We start from the raw sequence: 19,167 nt of genomic DNA on the forward strand, positions 1-19,167 counted from the left end.
ATGCCGAGTTAAAAGCCTGGGCCCTTGAGAACAAGCACCACATTTTTTCTATGACATGCTTCATCCTATTCTGTATATCCTATGGCCCTTCAATATTGGTTCGTGATAACAGGTCCCCTTAGGAGTCATTAAAGGAAGCCAGGCATAATTTGTTTAATCATTGAAGATGCACTGAGTCATCCCTCTCCATAGTCACTGGGTTTTGAATCTCCTCTAGCTAGCTGATGTCTTCCAAGGGCCCAGAACCAAACTTGTGAGAGATGGGTTTAACAGAGGTATCAGTGTCCTGATGAGACATGTTGTGCTAGGGAGATTGGGAGAGGTTGGAGATTAGAGCTGACTTTCCTCCCGTTTAAGTAGTGATGGGAAGCTGCAGAGGTGAGTGGGCTTTGAAGTATAGGCAGCTATTACACATGTGTCTTCCCTAGCACCTGTTTTAAGCCCTGCAGACCTGAAGAATAATGCCACAAGAGGGGCTTTGGCAGAGTAGGTGGGGTTCCCATGAACTGATTTCACCAGCATTGCCTCTTAACTTTATATAAAAGCTCTACAGATCTCTTTTCTCCTAGGCTGGGGGTAGTACCCTTTCTATGAACATTTAGGCTAGTTAATCAGCATTTGTCCATTCATTCATTCATTTAGCATAAGCACATGGAGCAGCTGCTTTGTTCAAGGCACTGGGTCGGGGCTGTGGGAATGACAGATAGGAAGGCTTCACCCCTACTATCCTTGACCTTACAGTCTAAGGAAAGTTAAGACAAGTACACAAATAGCTACATCTCAACACAGAATATGTTTTGGCTTGAAGAGTGCAGACCAAGAGCTCCAGGGATGGTGAAGTCACCCCCACCTGGGCTGATCAACATTTCAGTCCAATGACCTTTTATTCAGAAAGCACCTACTGAGTGCCTTGGACATTGTGCTAGTCCCCAGAAGAACACAAAGATGACTGACATATGGCCCCAGTCCTCAAGGAACTTGTAGGCTAGATAAGTAAATAAGCCTTATAGACATGTAAATAAAATACAAAGTAGATATAAGACCTGAGTTCAAATGTGGTCTCAGACAATTACTAACTGTATGATCCTGTGCAAATCTCTGTGCTTCCTTTTCCTCCATGGTAAAAAGGAGAAAAATAGGAGTACCTAGGACCCAGTGTTCATATTGAAGATAAAACAAGATCATACTTGTAAAGCTCTTTGCAGTCTTTAAAACACTGTATAAATGCTAGCTGTTCTTTTAATAACATCATCATTATTATGTAAGTGCATAATCACATCTAACATATTTGATCCTGGAGGTAATAGGGAGCCATAGGGGTTTATTGAGTAGAGGAAAACTACTTGGGTAGCTGACCGAATGATATATTGGAGAAGAGAGAGACTCGAGTCAGGAAGACAATCTAGAAAAGCCTGTTGCAATAGCCTGGGCATGAAGTAATGAGGGTTTATATAAGGGTGGTGAGAATGGAGAGAAGGGGGTGTAGATAGGAAAAATGTTGTGAAGGCTAAAATAAAATGACAGGATTTGACAACAGATGGAGTAATGTGAGCTAAGTACCTGTGAGGAATTGAGCATGACACCTGAGTTGCAACCATGAATGATTGGGAAGATGATGGTCCCTTAACAGTAATAGGAAAGTTGGGAAGAGGGAAGGATTGGGAGTGAGGGGGAGGTATTGAGTTCTGTTTTGGCCATACTGAATTTGAGGTGCACTATATTTATAAGCACTTACAATGTCATATAAGTGCTTATGAGCACTTATGAGTATATTATATCATATGAGTATAAGCACTCATAATGTCCAAAAAGCAGTTGGTGATGAAAGACTACAGCTAAGGAGAGAGGTTAAGGCTATATAAGAGATCTGGGGAACCATTTTCATAGAGAAAATCATTGAACCCTTGAGAACTAATGAGTTAAATAAATGAGAAAGTATGGAGGAAGAAAAGAAGAGGGTCCAGGACAGAGACTTGGGCATGACCTGGATGACTATTAAGTAAAAGAAACTGAGTTTCTCTGACTCTGAGTCACACAGCCCGTATCTTTCAGAGGGACATTCTACTACCCTGCAATGCCTCTAATAAAAAAAAAAATGGGAAAGGAAATTTAATCATCTGGTTTATGGTTCACTTCCCTAATTAGAAAGACACTTGCAGAATGAAAATTGTTTTATTGTTTTTATTTTAATTTATTCATTTTAATCCAGGCAGTTTATAGGTTATGCATGATATTGTTTGTAATACTTTGCTTCCATATTTAATTTTGTCATTGTTTATATTTTTTAAAATAATTAATAAATAATATAATCCAGGCAGTGACCTTATAAAAGCAACAAATTGCCTGTCCTGGTTTGACACTTCACTGATCAGTGTCAGTGTCTATGAATGACAGAGCCAAGTGTTACATTGAGCATGGACAAAAGAAACCCACTGATAATCTAAAAATACCTCCATCCTCAACAAGCCTGTAATGAGTGCTACTGCAATAACTGGTTTGTATTTTTGCTCTCCTGTTCCCTTTGGAAGAATCTCTCTCTCTCTCTCTCTTTTTTTTTTTGGTGAGGCAATCGGGGTTAAGTGACTTGCTCAGAGTCACACAGCTGGTAAGTGTCATGTGTCTGAGACCAAATTTGAACTCAAGTCCTCCTGACTCCAAGGCCAGAGCTTTATTCACTGTACCACCTAGCTGCCCCATCCTTTGGAAGAATCTAATGAACATTGGACAGAATGTTAAAGAAATTAGATTTGATAGAGAAATGGAGAGAACTTAATGGAAAAATTTCTAGAATATACATGTTTTAAATATCTGTGGAACATTAACATTCTTAAAAACTGATGGTATTCTAGGTTGTAATCAATCAGAAGATCAGTTACCAAACATTTATTAAGCACTTCTCTGTGTGCCAGAGAAGTTATAATTAAATTCAAAAAGACAGAAATTTTCAGTATCACATTTATAGATCCCCAAAAGGCCAAATGAGAAGTAAACAGTACAAATAGGATCAAATACATGCACGCCAATGTGGAATTTTACAATTGATTTAGTGAATAATCCCTAAATTAAGGAATATTTCCTAGGAATAAGAATCTAATGAGTAACCAACTGGCCAAAATCAGGAGAAAGGAGAAGGAAAGGACATGGAAAATCCCACAAAAAGACCATCAGTCCCTTGATAATTGACATGTTTAAAACTAAATTAAATGTGGAGAGAGAGGGAAAGGGAGAGATCAGAGACAAATAAATGACAAGATATATAGATATAGATATATATAATATACAGGGAATGAGAACTAGAGACAGTAGCAAATCCTGTAAGTCAATATGGTATGTTGGAAAATGCTGGAATTGGAGTCAGAGGACCTAGATTCAAATCCTACCTTTGACATCGCCCACGTGACCTTTGGCAAGTCACTTAAACTTCGGCCTAATTTTCCTCATCTGGAAAGGGAGGAGAGTGGACCACATAAGCTCTGAGGTCTTTTCCAGCTCTCAATTTGTAATTTTTTTTGTTGTTGTTAAGTCCTTTTGGTCACGTCCAACCCTGTGTAACTCCATTTGGGGTTTTCTTGACAAAAGATACTGCAGTGGTTTGCTATTTCCTTCTCCAGCTCATTTTACAGATGAGGAAACTGAGTCAAAGAAGATGAAGTGACTTGCCCAGGGTCATACAGCTAGTAAGTGTCTGGGACTGGATTTGAACTCAGGAGGCCTAGCACTCTATCCACTGTGCCGCCTAGCTGCCCTCAATCTATAATCCTATTATGCTTTGATTATAATAGCAAACATAATGCCAGACTAAAACTAACATGTCTGTTACAGAAGGAAAGGAGAAGTCTGCTAAGGTTGCTTTCTGGTGCCTCCACCAAACGGAAACCTCGAGCTTCTCCTCCAGCCTCCCCAACTCTGGAAGTGGAACAGGGTCCAGCAGAGCTGGCCCTGCAGGGGGCCATGGGACCTGAGCTCCCCCCAGGAGGCAGTCATGGCAGGGCTGGGTCCTGTCCCGTGGATGGGGACAGCCCAACGTCAGCAGTCCTAGAGGCACTTCACAGAAAGACGAGCTCACTGGATGCCAGCGTTCCCATCGCTCCACCCCCAAGGCAGCCCTGCTCTTCCTTGGGTCCTGTCCTGAATGAGTCAAGGCCTGTTGTCTGTGAAAGGTGAGTTGTAGGGGTTAACTCCAGAAGAAAGAGAGTAAGCATTTATTAAGTGTCTACCTACAGGGGTGGGGAACCTGTGGCCTCAAGGCCACAGGTGGCCCTCTAGGTCCTCAAGTGTAGCCTTTTTTTACAGAACAAGTTTTACAGAACAAATCCTTTTATTAAGGGGATTTGTTCTATAAAACTTGGATTCAGTCAAAAGGCCGCACCCAAGGACCTAGAAGGCCACATGTGGCCTTGAGGCCGCAGGTTCTGTGCCCTGCTATGTACCAGCACTGTGCTAAGCACTTTACAAATATTTTCTGATTTGACCCTTACAATAACCCTGGGAGGTAGGTTGCTACTGTTGCCACCATTTTGCAGTTGAGGAAACTGAGGCCTACATGTTAAGTGATTTGCCCTGGGTAACACAGCTGGTAAGTATCTGAGGCTGGATTTGACCTCAGATCGTCTCAACTGCGGACCTCATATTCTATTCACTGTACCACTTAGTTGCTTTTAGCAGCTGATAAAGGAAGTGGTTTTGTTTTTTTATTTTGTTTTGTCCATTTTTTTTTTCCAATTAGCAAACTTTACTTTCTTTCCCTCCCACCTTTCCCCTCACTGGGGAAAAAAAAAATAAAAAACAACTTTTTAAAACAAATCTGCAAAGTCAAGCAAAACAAATTCAGAGAAGTGCTTTGTAAGCCTCAGGTGCCATATCAATTTGAGATTGTTAGGATTGTTACCCATAGCTTTTGGCTGGGGTGTGAGGAGTAGCAGTGGTTTGTATCAGTACCTACTCATTAGGAAGCAGCTGAAGACTTTCGCCAACCTAGAACATTCCGTTTCGATTATTCCTCTGCCAGAAGCATGTGGTTAACTTGCCATGGTTTCCCAGAGAATTTTATCTCCTCCTCCTGACCCAGTGATTCGGTTCAGTTATACTCAGAAGAAAATAAGGGCTGTTGGAACCACTCTGAGCTTGATTAGTAGCTACAAGAATGAACAGTTGTCTTTTGACATAGCCACTAGTTGCACCAGAGTACTTTGGGAGATGAATTATTTTTAGGAAGACAAATATCCTCAACTAGGGACATATAAATTCCAAAATGAAATATTGTTGTTGCCTAGTGGGGGAAAAGCCAGCATTCTCTGATACCCTGAAAATAGGCACAGCATTTACTGGAACATAAATACATTTACCATATGTTGAACTGTCATCTGTTGAGTTGCTTTTTGAAATTTTCTTTTCATCAGTACCTGCTTTTTTCATAAGGTATGCATTCCTTATATGTACAGAATTCACCTGTGGGAGTTCAGTATTCCTCTTGTGTTGATTCAAAATTATTTTCAGGCCTGTGGAATTTTGAGAGGTATGTTTATAAAAATAACTAATATTTGTAGTATAGGTAATAATAATGACATTTATAGCACTTTAAGGTTTCGAAGTGCAGTTTTATTGTTGTCCAATCATTTTTCGGTCATGACTGACTCTTTGTGACCCCATTTGGGGTTTCTTGGCAAAAATACTGGAGTGGTTTTCATTTCCTTCTCCAGCCTATTTTACAGATGAGGAAACTGAGGCAAATGGGGTTAAGTGACTTGCCTAGGACCACAAACTAGTAAGTGTCTAAGGCCAGATTTTAACTTGGGTCTTTCTGACTCTAGGCCAGCACTCTATCTGTGCCACCTATCTACCCTACTTTACAAATGTTATGTCGTTTTATCCTCATAACAACCCTGGGAAATAGGTGCTATTGTTATCTCCATTTTGCAGCTGAAGAAACTGAGGCAAAAAGTGGTTAAGGCACTTGTACAGGTCACATGGCTAGTAAGTGTCTGAGGCAGAATTTGAACTCAGGTTTTTCTGACTCCAGCCCCAGCACGCTGTCTACCAGGATGCCTAGTTGCCAATGTGTTGTGTGTTGAGGTTTACAGAGTATTTCACATGTATTGTCTCATTTGATCTTTGTGACAACCCTGTGAGGTACCAGATGTTGTAGGATCATAGGTGTAGAGCTGAAAAGGACCTCAGAGGCCTTCTGGTGCCACTTCTTCATTTTACAGTTGAGGATATCAGTCAGTCAACAAACATCATCAAATGCCTACTCTGTGTCAAGTGCTGTGCTAAGACAAAAAAACCCCAGTCACTCCCCTCAAGGATTCTCTGCTCTATTAAGGGAAACAACAATATACATACATATATATACATGTATGAGTATAGTAAGTATAACATATACTGTTTTATGATGAGTATTGAAAAAAGTAATTATTTCTGTCTTGTACTAATAGCTAATTATTGGGTTTTTCCCCTTTTCTACTTCCTCATCTAGAAATCAACCAGTCTGGGAAATCTTGGGCAAAGACTTACCCTGTCTAAGACCTAATCAAAGACAGTAAAAGAAATTCTAAGTTTAGACAAATGGGTGGATTCCTGCTCATTGTGTTTACTCAGACAGGTCTGGGAAAATGTGGATCCTCCCTTTTGTCAGACAGGTAATATGGAAATTGATAAGTCTCTTTGACCAGTATTTGGGTGCTCAGTGTCACATACCCCAAAACCCTCATTGTATTGTAGCCCACCTCTTATCGTAATACTCATTCTTTCTCATTAATTTTTAACCAGTCAGAGTTGATTGCCACCCTAAACTGTGAGCCCTCTGCCATTAGAGGTCTTTGGTAATCAAGAGTGCCATTGACCTCTTTTATTAATAACATACTAGCATTATTAATAAAAATGTTTAATTACCTAGAAACTGTCTCTTGAACTTTTTAAATGTCACAGTATAACTATATATGTATGATAAAGTATAATTATAGCTGATAACTAGCATTTACAGATAAAGAAATTGAGGCACAGAGTTAAATAATACAACCCTTGCCCAAAGTCACACAACTAGTAAATGCCCGAGGCTGTATTTGAATTCAGATCTTCCTAACTGCAGACCCAGTGTTCCGTCCATTGCCCTATCTGGCTGCCTCATATATATGCAAAATATAGTCAAAATAAACATAATTTTACTGTGTGTTTGTGTTTGTACTATAAAGAGTATGGTTCTTTGTTCAAAGGCACCCAACTTAATAGTGATTTGCCCATCCCCTTAATGGATCAGAGGACACAGGAACATGTATGTGTATTTGGGCTGAAGCCGACAACTGACCATAGCTGTTTTATGGGCCCCCTGTTCCGAAGCATAAATCTGCAGAAAAGAGCTTGAAGGAAAAGTGCCAGCAGCCTGTGTGACTTGTTAAGTAGGGGTAGTGATTTACTAATATATGTTTGATGGTATTCAGAGTGAGCAATGTGATAGAGGGATTGCTGTGAGTCTAACCCTTGTAAAAACAATGGCCAAAAAGAAACATTATCTTCCAAAGTGTTCTTTCCCAGCAGGCAGAAACTTTGCCTATTTCCCTCATCTCTTATGCTTTTAATGAAACTCAATGCAAGTCTACCCTGACTTTTTACTTTGATGCTCCTTTCATCCCTTCTGTCTTCCAAGGACAATCCTCTCATTCCTGAATCAGCTACTTCTTGTCGACATTCCCATTTGGCCGCAGGGAGTTTGTCTTTGTTTCATTCCTGGGCATTGGTCCATGCTGTGTCTTTCACAACCTGAGGGCATTGCTTTTTTTCTCTGTATTTTTGTGGTTGTTTTAGGTGGTATGTTTCCATGCCCAAAAATCGCCTTGGATTCTGAGTAGCTCAAGCACAAATTCCTGCCCCCTTCCTTTTCTCTGTTTCCTTTTTTTGTTGCCAGATGTCCTGGATCTCTGCACTGCCTACATTTCATCCTATTTCCTCTCTCACCGATTCATGTCTAATATCAAGTCCCTGCTGTTGCAGGGACTGTGCTGAGATGTAGAAATCTGTTACTCAGATAGGCAGTGGGTTTGGGGGGAGATTGGGAGTCTTATCAGATGAGACACATAAATAATTTAATTATTGGACAGATGGTCATAGGCACAATTTAATCCATGGGCAAAATTTTTATATGACTATTTCCTTTCCTGCGGTTGCAGAGGGGACATTAGGGAAAATTCCTGCCCAACTTCTCATTTAAAAAATGTGTCCATTCAGTGGAGTATCTTTAAATAATATTGCTTTAATAAGTAACTTTTCAAACTTGATTCATACAATGATGATAATGAGCTTTAGTCGAGTGTTCAGTTCTACCTTACTGGACCAGACCCCTGGGGTAGTAGGGAATATGTGGGGGGAAAAGGAACACTATAAACTGGTTGCAGATGGGCCATTCTGGCAAACAAAAAGTTATTATGTATAACAATATAAGATTTAAATTTTTCAGAGAAATTTTATTATTGTACAGTTCTTTCAGTCATGTCCAACCCTTTTTGACCATTGGCAAAGATACTGAAGTGGATTGCCATTTCATTCTCTAGTGGATCCATTTTGTCAGGCAATCAGAGATTAAGTGACTAGCCCAGGATCATACAGCTAGGAAGTGTCTGAGAATGGATTTGAACTCAGGTCTTCCTGACTCCAGACCCAGTGCCTCTGGCTGCCTTTAACTGTTTCAGAGAAATAGAATATGTGTTATAAAATGTTCTTACTACTAAAATCAAGGGAAGACAAAATTCAAGATTGGCATGATGATTTAGGAGGCATTTACAAAGCAGCAGTGGAAAGAATGCTAGATTCCAAGTCAGAGAATGTGGGTTCAAAGCTGGGCCTTGCAAACTGGAGGAGGTTGTATTAGATGATTTCCAAAGTCCTTTCCAGCTCTAGATTTATGACCTTGAAACCTGGGATATGATTCTGTGATATTTCAAGGCCTCAGTATCACCAATATGCATATCAATTAGCATTATTTTAGCAAAGTATGGAATGCTAATGAATAGTTCTAATTGATAGAATTACAGAAAACTGAATTTATTGTACAATGAATTTTTGTTGTATAAAAGACAATACATATAATCATCATAACTAACTGACATGTATATGGAATTTTAGGGTTCTCAAAGAGCATCGCATTCATTATTTCAAAACAAGCCTGTGTAGTAGGTGGGGTCATTATCCCCATTTTATGAATGAGGAAAACTAAGGCTCAGAGAGGCTAATTGATTTTCTCAGGGTCACAGCTACCAAAGTATCTGAAGTAAGATTCACACCCATGTCTTTCTGACTCCATGTCTAGTGCTCTATATGCTATACCATACTGTGCTCCCTCTCCCCCCCCCTTTTTCTTTTTTTGGTGACATGATCAGGGTAAAGTGACTTACCCAGGGTCACACAGCTAGTAAGTGTTAAGTTTCTGAGGCTGGATTTGAACTCAGGTCCTCCTGACTCCAAGGCCAGAGGTCTATCCATTGTACCACCTAGCTGCCCCTTCTCTCTCTTTTTCTCCCTACCTCTCTCCCTCTCCCCCTCTCTCATATTCAGATATATGTTTGTATACAATACATGCGTGCGTGTGTGTATACACACACACACATATAGGCATCTATACATCCATATATACATGTGCTATGTGTATGCATCATGTAATATATGTTAACATATATACATTATTGTATCTCATACCTATATAGTACTTTGAGATTTACAAAGAACTTTTCTTACAGACAACTCTATGAGGTTAAAATTATGATTATCTTTATTTTACTGATGGTGAAACAGAGCCTCAGAGAGGAAAGGTGACTTACTAAAAATCACACAGCTATTAAGTGGAATTCCAGCCCAGATCTCTGCTGATTCTAGGCTTTCCCCACCGTGACACACTGTATGAATAGATAGCTAGACAAAAGGATAATGAGAAAGAATCCAATGTTTCCTCCTAGGTACGCTCCCGCATCCCATAAGGCTAAAGTAAATGGGAAATGACTAAAGGAGGTGGCTCAGTCAATGAATAGAGAGGCAGGCACAAGATGTAAAGGTTTAACCAATCTCGTAATATGGAAAGATGAACCTTGAAATGTGGTGGAGGATATTGGTGTCATCTGAGAATTCTCTGAGTAACAAAAGGATTCCTTTGTGTTTGCCAAGATGTCTGAGGGAAAGAGGCCTGAAACTGTTCTGTATCCCAAAGGCAGAGAAATGGAAAATTGATTAAAGCATAGAAGAGGACATTTAGACTTCTTAAAGAGGGATTGAGAAGAAGTAATTTAGAGAGTTGAAATGAGGGAAAGCTGAAACAAAATACTGTGGAACAAGGACGAAAAGGGGAAAAATGCGTTTTTACTGATTTATTTCTAAATAATTTTTAAATGTTATTTATTTATTTTGTAGAAGATCATAAGCTATCTAAAGGGTCGCCATACATAATAAATCTCAAACTCACATCCCTCCACATCTGCCTTTTAAATTTGGAAAGAACCTGTGCCTTTGATGACAATTAAGCTAGAACTCTTGGGAATATACAAATTGGTTAGAGATAGATTTACAGAGTGGCAGTCATGCTTAACCAGCGTGAGTAATTTCCTGGAGGCAGTGACAATGAAATGACTGGGTCCAGCAATGGACATGATTTACTTGGACTTCAAGCAGGTTATAAAGTGAGTTAGTCTGGTATTACCAGGGAAATCCTTAATTAGATATCAGATTGCCTTGGTAACCAGCTGAAACAGTAAATGGTTACAGAGCAAGCCAATAAGAAATGACAGGCTTGGGGATTTCCCCGGAGCTGGATGGAGGACTTCTTTGGTATGTATACCCTGAATACATGAATGAAGAAGAAAAAGAAAAGTGTATGACCTACAGAGAAGATGAATATTAACGAGCTTGTGAATACCAGAATGGTCCAAATAGTGATGTGAGAGGGAGGGGATGTCATCATAGGAAGGAATAAGGAATTATTTGCCAGAGGGAAAAATGTCTATAAACCATTTAACTCAAAACTAGATAGGCTTAGCCCAAACCATGGAAAAATCAACTCGGGATTTTTAGAAGACATTTATTTCTTCATGGGACTTGCTGTCTATTTCAAGCCATCATGGGACTGTGCTCTGGTGGTGGCTAAAGAACATTTGGGCAAACCCTTTGAAGAAAAAAATAATAATGCAATTGTCTTTGTAGGTGGGTAAGTCTGGGAAACTGGTAACCACCTTTTTTGTGAGGGAGGGAGTCTTCTCTTTTAGCTTCTAGTGATCACCAAATCATGTTTATGATTTTCTACTCTGTGGAAGCCGCGTAACCTGACATCTTAAAAAGAGGTCAATTCTCTTGAAATGTTCAAGGATTATTAGAGTGAGACAAGGCGGGAACAGGAAGAATGTGAAGGGCCTATGCAGCTGTGCCCACACAGCTGGTTGTCGGTCTGCAAACAACCAGCCTACCAAAAAAAAACAAAAAAACAACCCAAACAAACCAAAAAACAGAACACTTCATTTCCCAAGACAGTATCTTCTAGTTACATCCAGTTATTTGTTCCTGTATCACTCTGTGTTAGAATTTTCTGTGCAAACCGACCTTCCCAAGGTCAGAGTCTAAGATCTGAGCTGCCTATAAGCCACACTCACAGGACAATTTCTAAGGCAAGGGTGTTATGGCTACACCTGGCAGTCATGGTAAATGATGAAGGCTGTGTCAAAGTTTCCATTAGTCTCATGGTTTCCCACTCCTACCCCAAGAGGCTTATAACTTAAAAATGAAAATTTGCTCCCAGTGGGGACTTGGCAGGAAGGCTTTGTCCTTAGCCCAGCTGCAGTTCTACTTCTAAAACAAAATTTGACAAAATGGGTTTGGTTCATATTATTAAACGAAATAACAGTCTTCAAAAACTTCACCTTTTTAAGAGGACAATTTATTTTTTTTTCTGTTCAAGCTGTAGAGTAAGCAGCTTAGGAGGAGAGATTGGAGATAAATTCAATAAACAATTAAAGTCTAATATGATCGAAGTCACATCTTTTTTTCAGAGGGTCAAGACTTTGTGCCTTATTGTTTACTCAGCTCAAATGACAGTTGTTACCATTTTCCTTCCAAGATTTTTAAGATGTAAGAATTATGGGGCTGGAGAAGGTTTTGAGATGATCATTTCTCTGCTTTCCAAAAGAACCACACCTCAATTCTATAAGAAACATTAAACTGTCCTACTTTTGAAGACCTCCAGAAAAGAGATTCCACAGCTTAAATGTTCTGGTCTGTTTAAATATTCTTTTTGGTCCAGACCCGTGATTTCATCAGTGTAGGGGGAATTCCTTGTGTGCCCTCCATCTGTTCAGATCAGCAACTGGTCTATAACTTAGAGTCTTAGAGAGTTACCCAGGGTACTTAGATACAGTGACATATCATCCGGGGTCCCACAGCTAGTATGTGTCTGAGGTCAGATGTGTCTTGAACTCAGGTCATCCTGTACCCTGATCCAAGCCCTATACCTGTGTGCTACACTGCCTCTCATAACAATCCGTATGTTGTGGCATAACCGCTTATTTCCTTTTTTCCTGTTTTGTCCTCTGCAGAAGCAAACAGTTTCCCCTCTTTACGTAACTCTTGATAATTTTCAGGTCTTTTATCGAACAAGTAGAAGTTCAGACCAGAGTTTGAGTCTTGGCTGTATCATTTATTAGTTACGTAATGTTGGGCAAATCACTTAACTTTTCTTTGCTTTAGATTCCTTATTTGTAAAATGGGAAGAATAAAACTTGTACTACTTGTCTTAATAGGCTTCTTATGCGTATCAAATGGAAAATATATGTGAAAATTCTTTATGACTATACAAAATACAAGGTATGATTATAAGTAGCCAGTCTCTCAACTTTCTCCTTCTCGGGGCAAATAATTCCAGTTCAAGCCTTTCTCCAGAACATGATTTTTCAGTCTTTTAATCATTCTGTAGTTCTGCTGAATAGTTCCCAGGTTCCCTCCATCTCCCTCCATTTGAACAGGCAACATCAAATTATTAGTCCTGGTATTTAAGTCTGAAACCATTAGCATATAGAGACCTTAAGATCATTCAGTCCAATCCTATAATTTTACTTTTTGGTTTTTTTGTTTTGTTTTGTTTTGCTTTTTGGTGAGGCAGTTGGGGTTAAGTGACTTGCCTAGGGTCACACAGCTAGTTAAGTGTCTGAGGCCAGATTTGAACTCAGGTCCTCCTGACTCCAAGGCTGGAGCTCTATGCACTGTGTCACCTAGCTGCCCCCCCAACCCCATAATTTTACAAGTCAGGAAAGAGAAACCCAGGGAGAGAAGCTTTGCCTTTTATCATACAGCTGGTAACAGGCAGTGCCAGGTCTTGAATCCAGGTCCTCTGATTCCATCCCTTGTTTTCTTAACACTCCGTCATGTTGCCGTTGTGTTTATAGATACTTAGTATGTATAAAGGAAAATGCTTGTGAATTGTGGTAACTTTCAGTGGGTGCCTTTCAGATTTTTTCTTAATTTTTAAGAGTTTATGAAGGAAAATTCTACTTTAAAATTAAGCAAAATAAATGTACATACCTGAGTGCAAGATTTCCATCATCCTTTTTAGGTTGGGGGTTGGACTCCCAAATCTCTATGGTCTTTTCCAGTTCTTTTAAAAAAATTTAAAATGATTTTATTATTCTGTAAATAGAAACAAGTTCTTAAAACGGAAAGTAGCTAAGGAAATCAAAAGATATTTTACTGGCATAGAGTGAACTATTTCAAAGTGTTTTTGTTCCACGTAAAATTTCAGAACAAGCTTTCTTACCCTTTTATGTGCGCGTGCGCACACACATGTATACAAGTTCTGACATCTTCCAGTTCCTAAGTTACTTGACAGTTTTTACAATTGGGAGAAAATAAAGGGAGGCAACTATTAGAGGCTATCTCCCTCTTGATGACTAGCTTGTTCTCTGTTGCTTTTTGTCCTCCCCCATGCTGTCCAGAGCCTCATAAATAATTAACTCTCAGTAAGCAAGGTGCCACAGAAAGAGCCTTGGGTTGTTGGGTATTTATAACATTGGACAAGTAATCTTTCTAGGTCTCAGTTTCCTCATCAGTAAAATGAGATTGTACTAGAGGACCTCTAATGTCCCTTACAGCTCTAAATTTATGATCCAAAGAAAAATAACAGATGTTAAGCTATGGGTAGCTCTAGTCAATCTAGAGGGTTTAGTTGAAATGTAGGTATCATGTAAATGTGCCATTTTGTCGAGCCTTTTAGTACTCTTATAATGAGTATAGGTCATAAGATCATGACCTGGAAGGAACCTTAGAGTTCAGCTCCCTCATGTTACAAATGAGGATATTAAGGCACAGAGAGGTAAATAAAGTCATTTGGCTAGTTATCACATGAGTCGTATAGTCAGAATTCCACCCCAGTTCTTCTGAGTCCAGATCAAGATCTTTTTCTATTCTGTTACCCTGCCTCTTTGGTCAAATTTACGAGTCCATGGAGTAAGGAGAATAATATGGTTCCAACCCGTGATTCAAGGATGAGCTCTTGAGGCCTTTTGAGACTCTGGGCTCAAAATTTTTGCATGCATTCTCTGAGTATCTTGTGCCTATCCTGGGGCCTTTTTAAATGGGCGATTTGGTTTTATGCTTCTGATGTAGTCATTTCTTTAACTGAACTATGGTTTTATGTAATGCAGATTGATGGAGCTCAAATCCTCTTTAAAAAAAATAGGTTTCTTAGTCAATCCACGAACATTTAATTAAGTGCCTGCTTGTGAGTTAGGTATTGTGCTGCAGGGGACACACATACAAAGAACAGAACAACTCAACCAGCTTCTATTTAAGAAGTTTCATTTCTTAAGGGCATCATAGTGCTAAGACAAGACCAGAAAGTTAGAATTAGCTGTACTTGTCTTTTCTCAGGCTATAACATTCCACACCTTGAGTGAGTGATGTCCATGAGGATATAAAGTTTTTTTCTGCCTTGGGGAAAAAAAGAGAAAGAAAAAACTCAATCCTTCCCCCCCATCCCCTTTCCTTTTACAAATGACTGTCTCACTTAGCAATAGCTTGGGGTGAGTGTACATTGATGCAGATTTTCTGTTCTTAATACCCTTTTGTGGAAATGGCAAAGGGAAGGCAAGGGAAAAATAAATCTTTCATAAGGTGAATGGGGTAGAAACATTTTAGGAAAGCATGAATGTGGGAGTGGTAAAGGTACTAGGGCATCTAGGCCAGCTGCCTCATCCCTAACTATAGCTGCTGCTGTATTTCTGCCAGAACAGGCCAAGAAGAAGGAGGGCAAGGCTCTCTGTATATATTGTACCAACAAGGCAGAGAAGCCAGTTACATATGTGGGCTGCTATGCACATGTGAACTTTATTTTTGAGGTAGTATTATGTAGCCCTGGCTTCTCTGACCATGCTTACTTTTAAAATGGAGCTGGATTTGAAGGGCTTTGAGCATGCTAGTTTGTCTGACATGGAACCTGCTGTGTGCCCTACCATGGATGAGGGTAGCCTCGTTTAATTGGCTGTCTATGTCTTTAAAACTGGAAAGACCTATTAAGTTCATGGAGTCTATGCTGCTCAGCTGAAAGATGACATAAAGATTCCTGCTTTCAAAGACAGGCTGCCAGTCAAAGGAAGCTACCCTCACCCACGCAGTAATGGACACAGCAGGCTCCATGCCAGACAAATGGGACATGTTCAGAGAAGCCCAAGCTACCACTCTATAAACTCTATGAACAACTTCATTCCCCCTTCTTGTTTAGATGTTTTTTGGAGCTCACAGACTCTGTGGATTCCCCAGTTTTCAAGCATCCCTGCTTTGAGGAAAGCTTGACAAAAATGTCTACCTCTTTCTTACAGGCACCGAGTGGTGGTTTCTTATCCTCCTCAGAGCGAGGCCGAGCTGGAGCTCAAGGAAGGAGACATTGTCTTTGTCCACAAGAAGAGAGAGGATGGCTGGTTTAAGGGTACCCTGCAGCGCAATGGGAAGACCGGCCTTTTCCCAGGGAGCTTCGTGGAAAACATCTGAGAAGATGTAACTGTATTTAGAAAGCTTCAAATCCCATTACCTAATGAAAGAGCACAATGATCTTAGAGAGCACAGTCATCCGTTTTTAGATGATCAAGGATAGAAACAGACTGATGGATCTGCAGCATCCCATAGCAAGCACGATTGCAGCATCAGCCAAAGATGATGGTGGCTTCAACCGTGGCCTTCTCCCTTTGGATTCTGATGTGTAATATGTGCCTTGTACTGTCTGATTTCTTCTACAAAACAAGCCTTTTTCTTTTTAAATTTGCAATGAAAATGGACAATTGTTTACAAGGCTGTAACTAATTTATTTGATTTTTTAAACTTGAATTCTTGTTATAGATAAATTCTTGGGATTATGATTTTAACAGATTATTAATTTATGAAATGATAGCTAAGGAGAAGCTGGATTCTCTCCTGATGAGCAAGTGATTCTTTTGGACAGAGAGTGCATTTCCCTTCTTGAGTTGTTTCCTCCTTTTAAACTGTATGTGGCAGATTGCAACTTGTTTTTTTGAAAAAGGGTCAATGTTGTCAGATTGTGATGATGATAGTGTATTATTGAATTGATTAAGTCTCAACAGGTAAAATACTGTATTTTGTGCCCTAAGATAGAAAGTGGTTATCTCCTTTGCCTCTCCCCTTTCTTAAATGACAGTCAAATCCCAAACAATGTAATATTCCTGGTGGACTGAAGACTTACAACCAAATCCACACCAACATGAGTGTGGAAAGAAGGGAGAGAACCCAAGAAAGGAGCAGAAAGAGATTCCTGCTCAATCTCATTTGCTCTGGAAATTTTGCCATGCAAGTTTTCAGTCTAATCCTGTGGTTGGGGGTATATTCACAGAACAGTTATCATAATCAGGGAAATGTGAAGGAGATTTAAGCACAACACTCGAACAAAAAATGTTATCAAAGCACATTTGTAGAATCATAGAATGTTAAGAGCATCTCATCAAACCCTTTCCCCCTCCCACTTAACAGATAAGGAAACTGAGGGAGAAGAGTGACTTTTTTTAAGGTCCCAAAGTCAATTAGTGGCAGAAGTAGGAGTAGAACCATGGTGTCCTGACTCCCAATCCAATGGGATAATGAATGAATGAATGAATTGAAAGACATTTATTTAGTGCTTACTATAGGCCAGACCTTGTGATAAGCCCAGGGAACACAAAAACAAAATGCGCCTACTTGGTTTCATACCACGGGTATGAACCCGTGGGTTGGAAATTAAGTAAAATTAAAACCATACTTGCTGTCTGAGAATGGCTATTAAATGTAATTTGCCCTTTTCCCCCTAAGTAATCTGCGTGACCAGAAGACGTTAAAAATATGGTCGAGCAGTAATGGTGGTGGTTCACTTGTGTTAAAGTGAAAAAAAGAAAATTTAAAAGGCTGTTAGGCACTGTGAAAAGTTGACTAAGTTTTTAACCATGGAAACTTTAATCCGTTGGGATTCCCTCTGTCCCCCCACTGTCTTGCATGTATTACTGAATTCCCACAGTAATATAAATGGTGCATGGTGTGTGTATTTCATTGTCATTTCCTGTTGTGGCTAGTTTGCACTCAGAGTGGCCCCCTTGGGGCTGTAATGTAAACAGTATTCTCTCCACTCCAAAGTCACTGCTGACCACATCTCTTGAGTGAACTCTGCTACAAGGCCGAGGTGCCTTGTATCCATCCATTAAGCTGCATCATCAGTGAGAATGCACCTTCACCATCTGTCCATCTGGCTGATGTGACACCTGGGCTCAACGATGCCCATGGTGTTCCATTAGAGCCTGGACAAGCTCAGCATCAGCAAATGCACCCACACCTTATGACCCTGGCAAGGATCTAGCTGATCATCTCTTTTTCTCTCTCTGCCTTTGATATCAGTGGTCTTCTCTGTTGCTCTCATTCTGATGCTTGCCATAAAGTGCAAAGGATTGGGAGAGACCCAAAGATATAAGGAGCGGGGGAAATCTCATGGTTGTGAATAACAACATTGTCTTGGTTTTCTAATGGAAAATGCCTTTTAATTTTTTTTTTTTTACTCTTAAGAATTTCAACTGGGGAGATAAAGAAATGTAATTTTCAAAAAAGGCTTCTTGAGGCATCGAGAAGTGCAGTGAGTCTTAGAAATCTAGAGCAAGAGTTGAGAACAAAACCATTCCTAAATTCATCATTTTTAATGAAATGCTGTATATTCTGTTGTTGTGTTTTAAATATTTTAAAAAAATAGTTTACTTGGATATTCATGTAATATATAAAGGTTTTGTGAAATGAACTTTAGCTAGGAAAAAGCTGTTGTCAGCTTTCATATACATATAGGTTGACACCAATGTGTCATAATATTTTTTATTTTGGGGAAATTAGCACATTTTATAAAATAAGATTTTAAAAAAGGCAAAAAGACTACTACAGGTTAAAATTCTTTTTTCTACCTGTCTGTTTTCTCCTTATCTTAAGCTATGTGACTAAGGTACCTGTGTGAATAGTTTTCATGGTGTAAAGTCAGTTAAGATATCTGCTAATAGTTCTGTTAGATAATGTATTGTATGACTTTTCTATCAACTTTTTTGAAGATAGTAGAGTGAAGTTTTGAAACAAGAGTTTGTTACACAACAGTGCAGCAATGATACGATGACAATTTTTTCAGCCTTTCCATGTGAACTTGGGGGAAATGGATCCAGGTGTCTAAGATTAAAATTTGATGTTCAGTCTTTATGCTTGTCTTGTTTTATTTCTCAGTGTTACTTCTTTTTTAAATCAGAAGCATAGGGATTTCAAGTGTAGTTTCAAGCTATTACCAATTCCTGGAAGAACCTAAAGTGGCTTACCTTCTCAGGGCTCTTGGCAACTCTGTAAAGACTACAGGTTGCAAAGAAGGTGCCATCCTGCACTGCTAATGGGAATTTCCTCATCTGGGACTTCTCTGCACCAGTGAAATCATACGTCCAATGTCTATCTCTGTCTTAAACAGAAGATCATAGAATCTTTGGTTTAGAGCTGGAAGGAATATCAGAGATCATCTCGTTCATCTCCCTCATAGATAGGAGGTGGGAGACAGAGAAAATAGATTTCTGTTAAAAAATATGTATTATAAAAATAGAGTGGAGATATAGAATGGCCACATGTACTTTCAGGTGAATCACAATATTATTAGTTTTGCTTAATTGTTTC

The 19,167-nt window shown here is 39.4% G+C and overlaps 1 protein-coding gene across 1 annotated transcript in view; it reads left to right on the forward strand.

Annotated features, from left to right (window-relative positions):
• Positions 1-18,711, forward strand: part of SH3RF1 (SH3 domain containing ring finger 1) — a 208,861-nt gene extending 190,150 nt beyond the window's left edge. Inside the window, exons 11-12 of the mRNA XM_027837607.1 lie at positions 3,823-4,160; positions 15,831-18,711. Coding sequence (XP_027693408.1) covers positions 3,823-4,160; positions 15,831-15,999 — 507 coding nt within the window. The 3' untranslated portion in view covers positions 16,000-18,711. The remainder of the gene's footprint in view (positions 1-3,822; positions 4,161-15,830) is intronic.
• Positions 18,712-19,167: the final 456 nt, after the last annotated feature.

This window comes from Vombatus ursinus, unplaced genomic scaffold (genome assembly GCF_900497805.2).
Source record: "Vombatus ursinus unplaced genomic scaffold, bare-nosed wombat genome assembly UNPS02014821.1, whole genome shotgun sequence".
NCBI classification, from domain to species: domain Eukaryota; kingdom Metazoa; phylum Chordata; class Mammalia; order Diprotodontia; family Vombatidae; genus Vombatus; species Vombatus ursinus.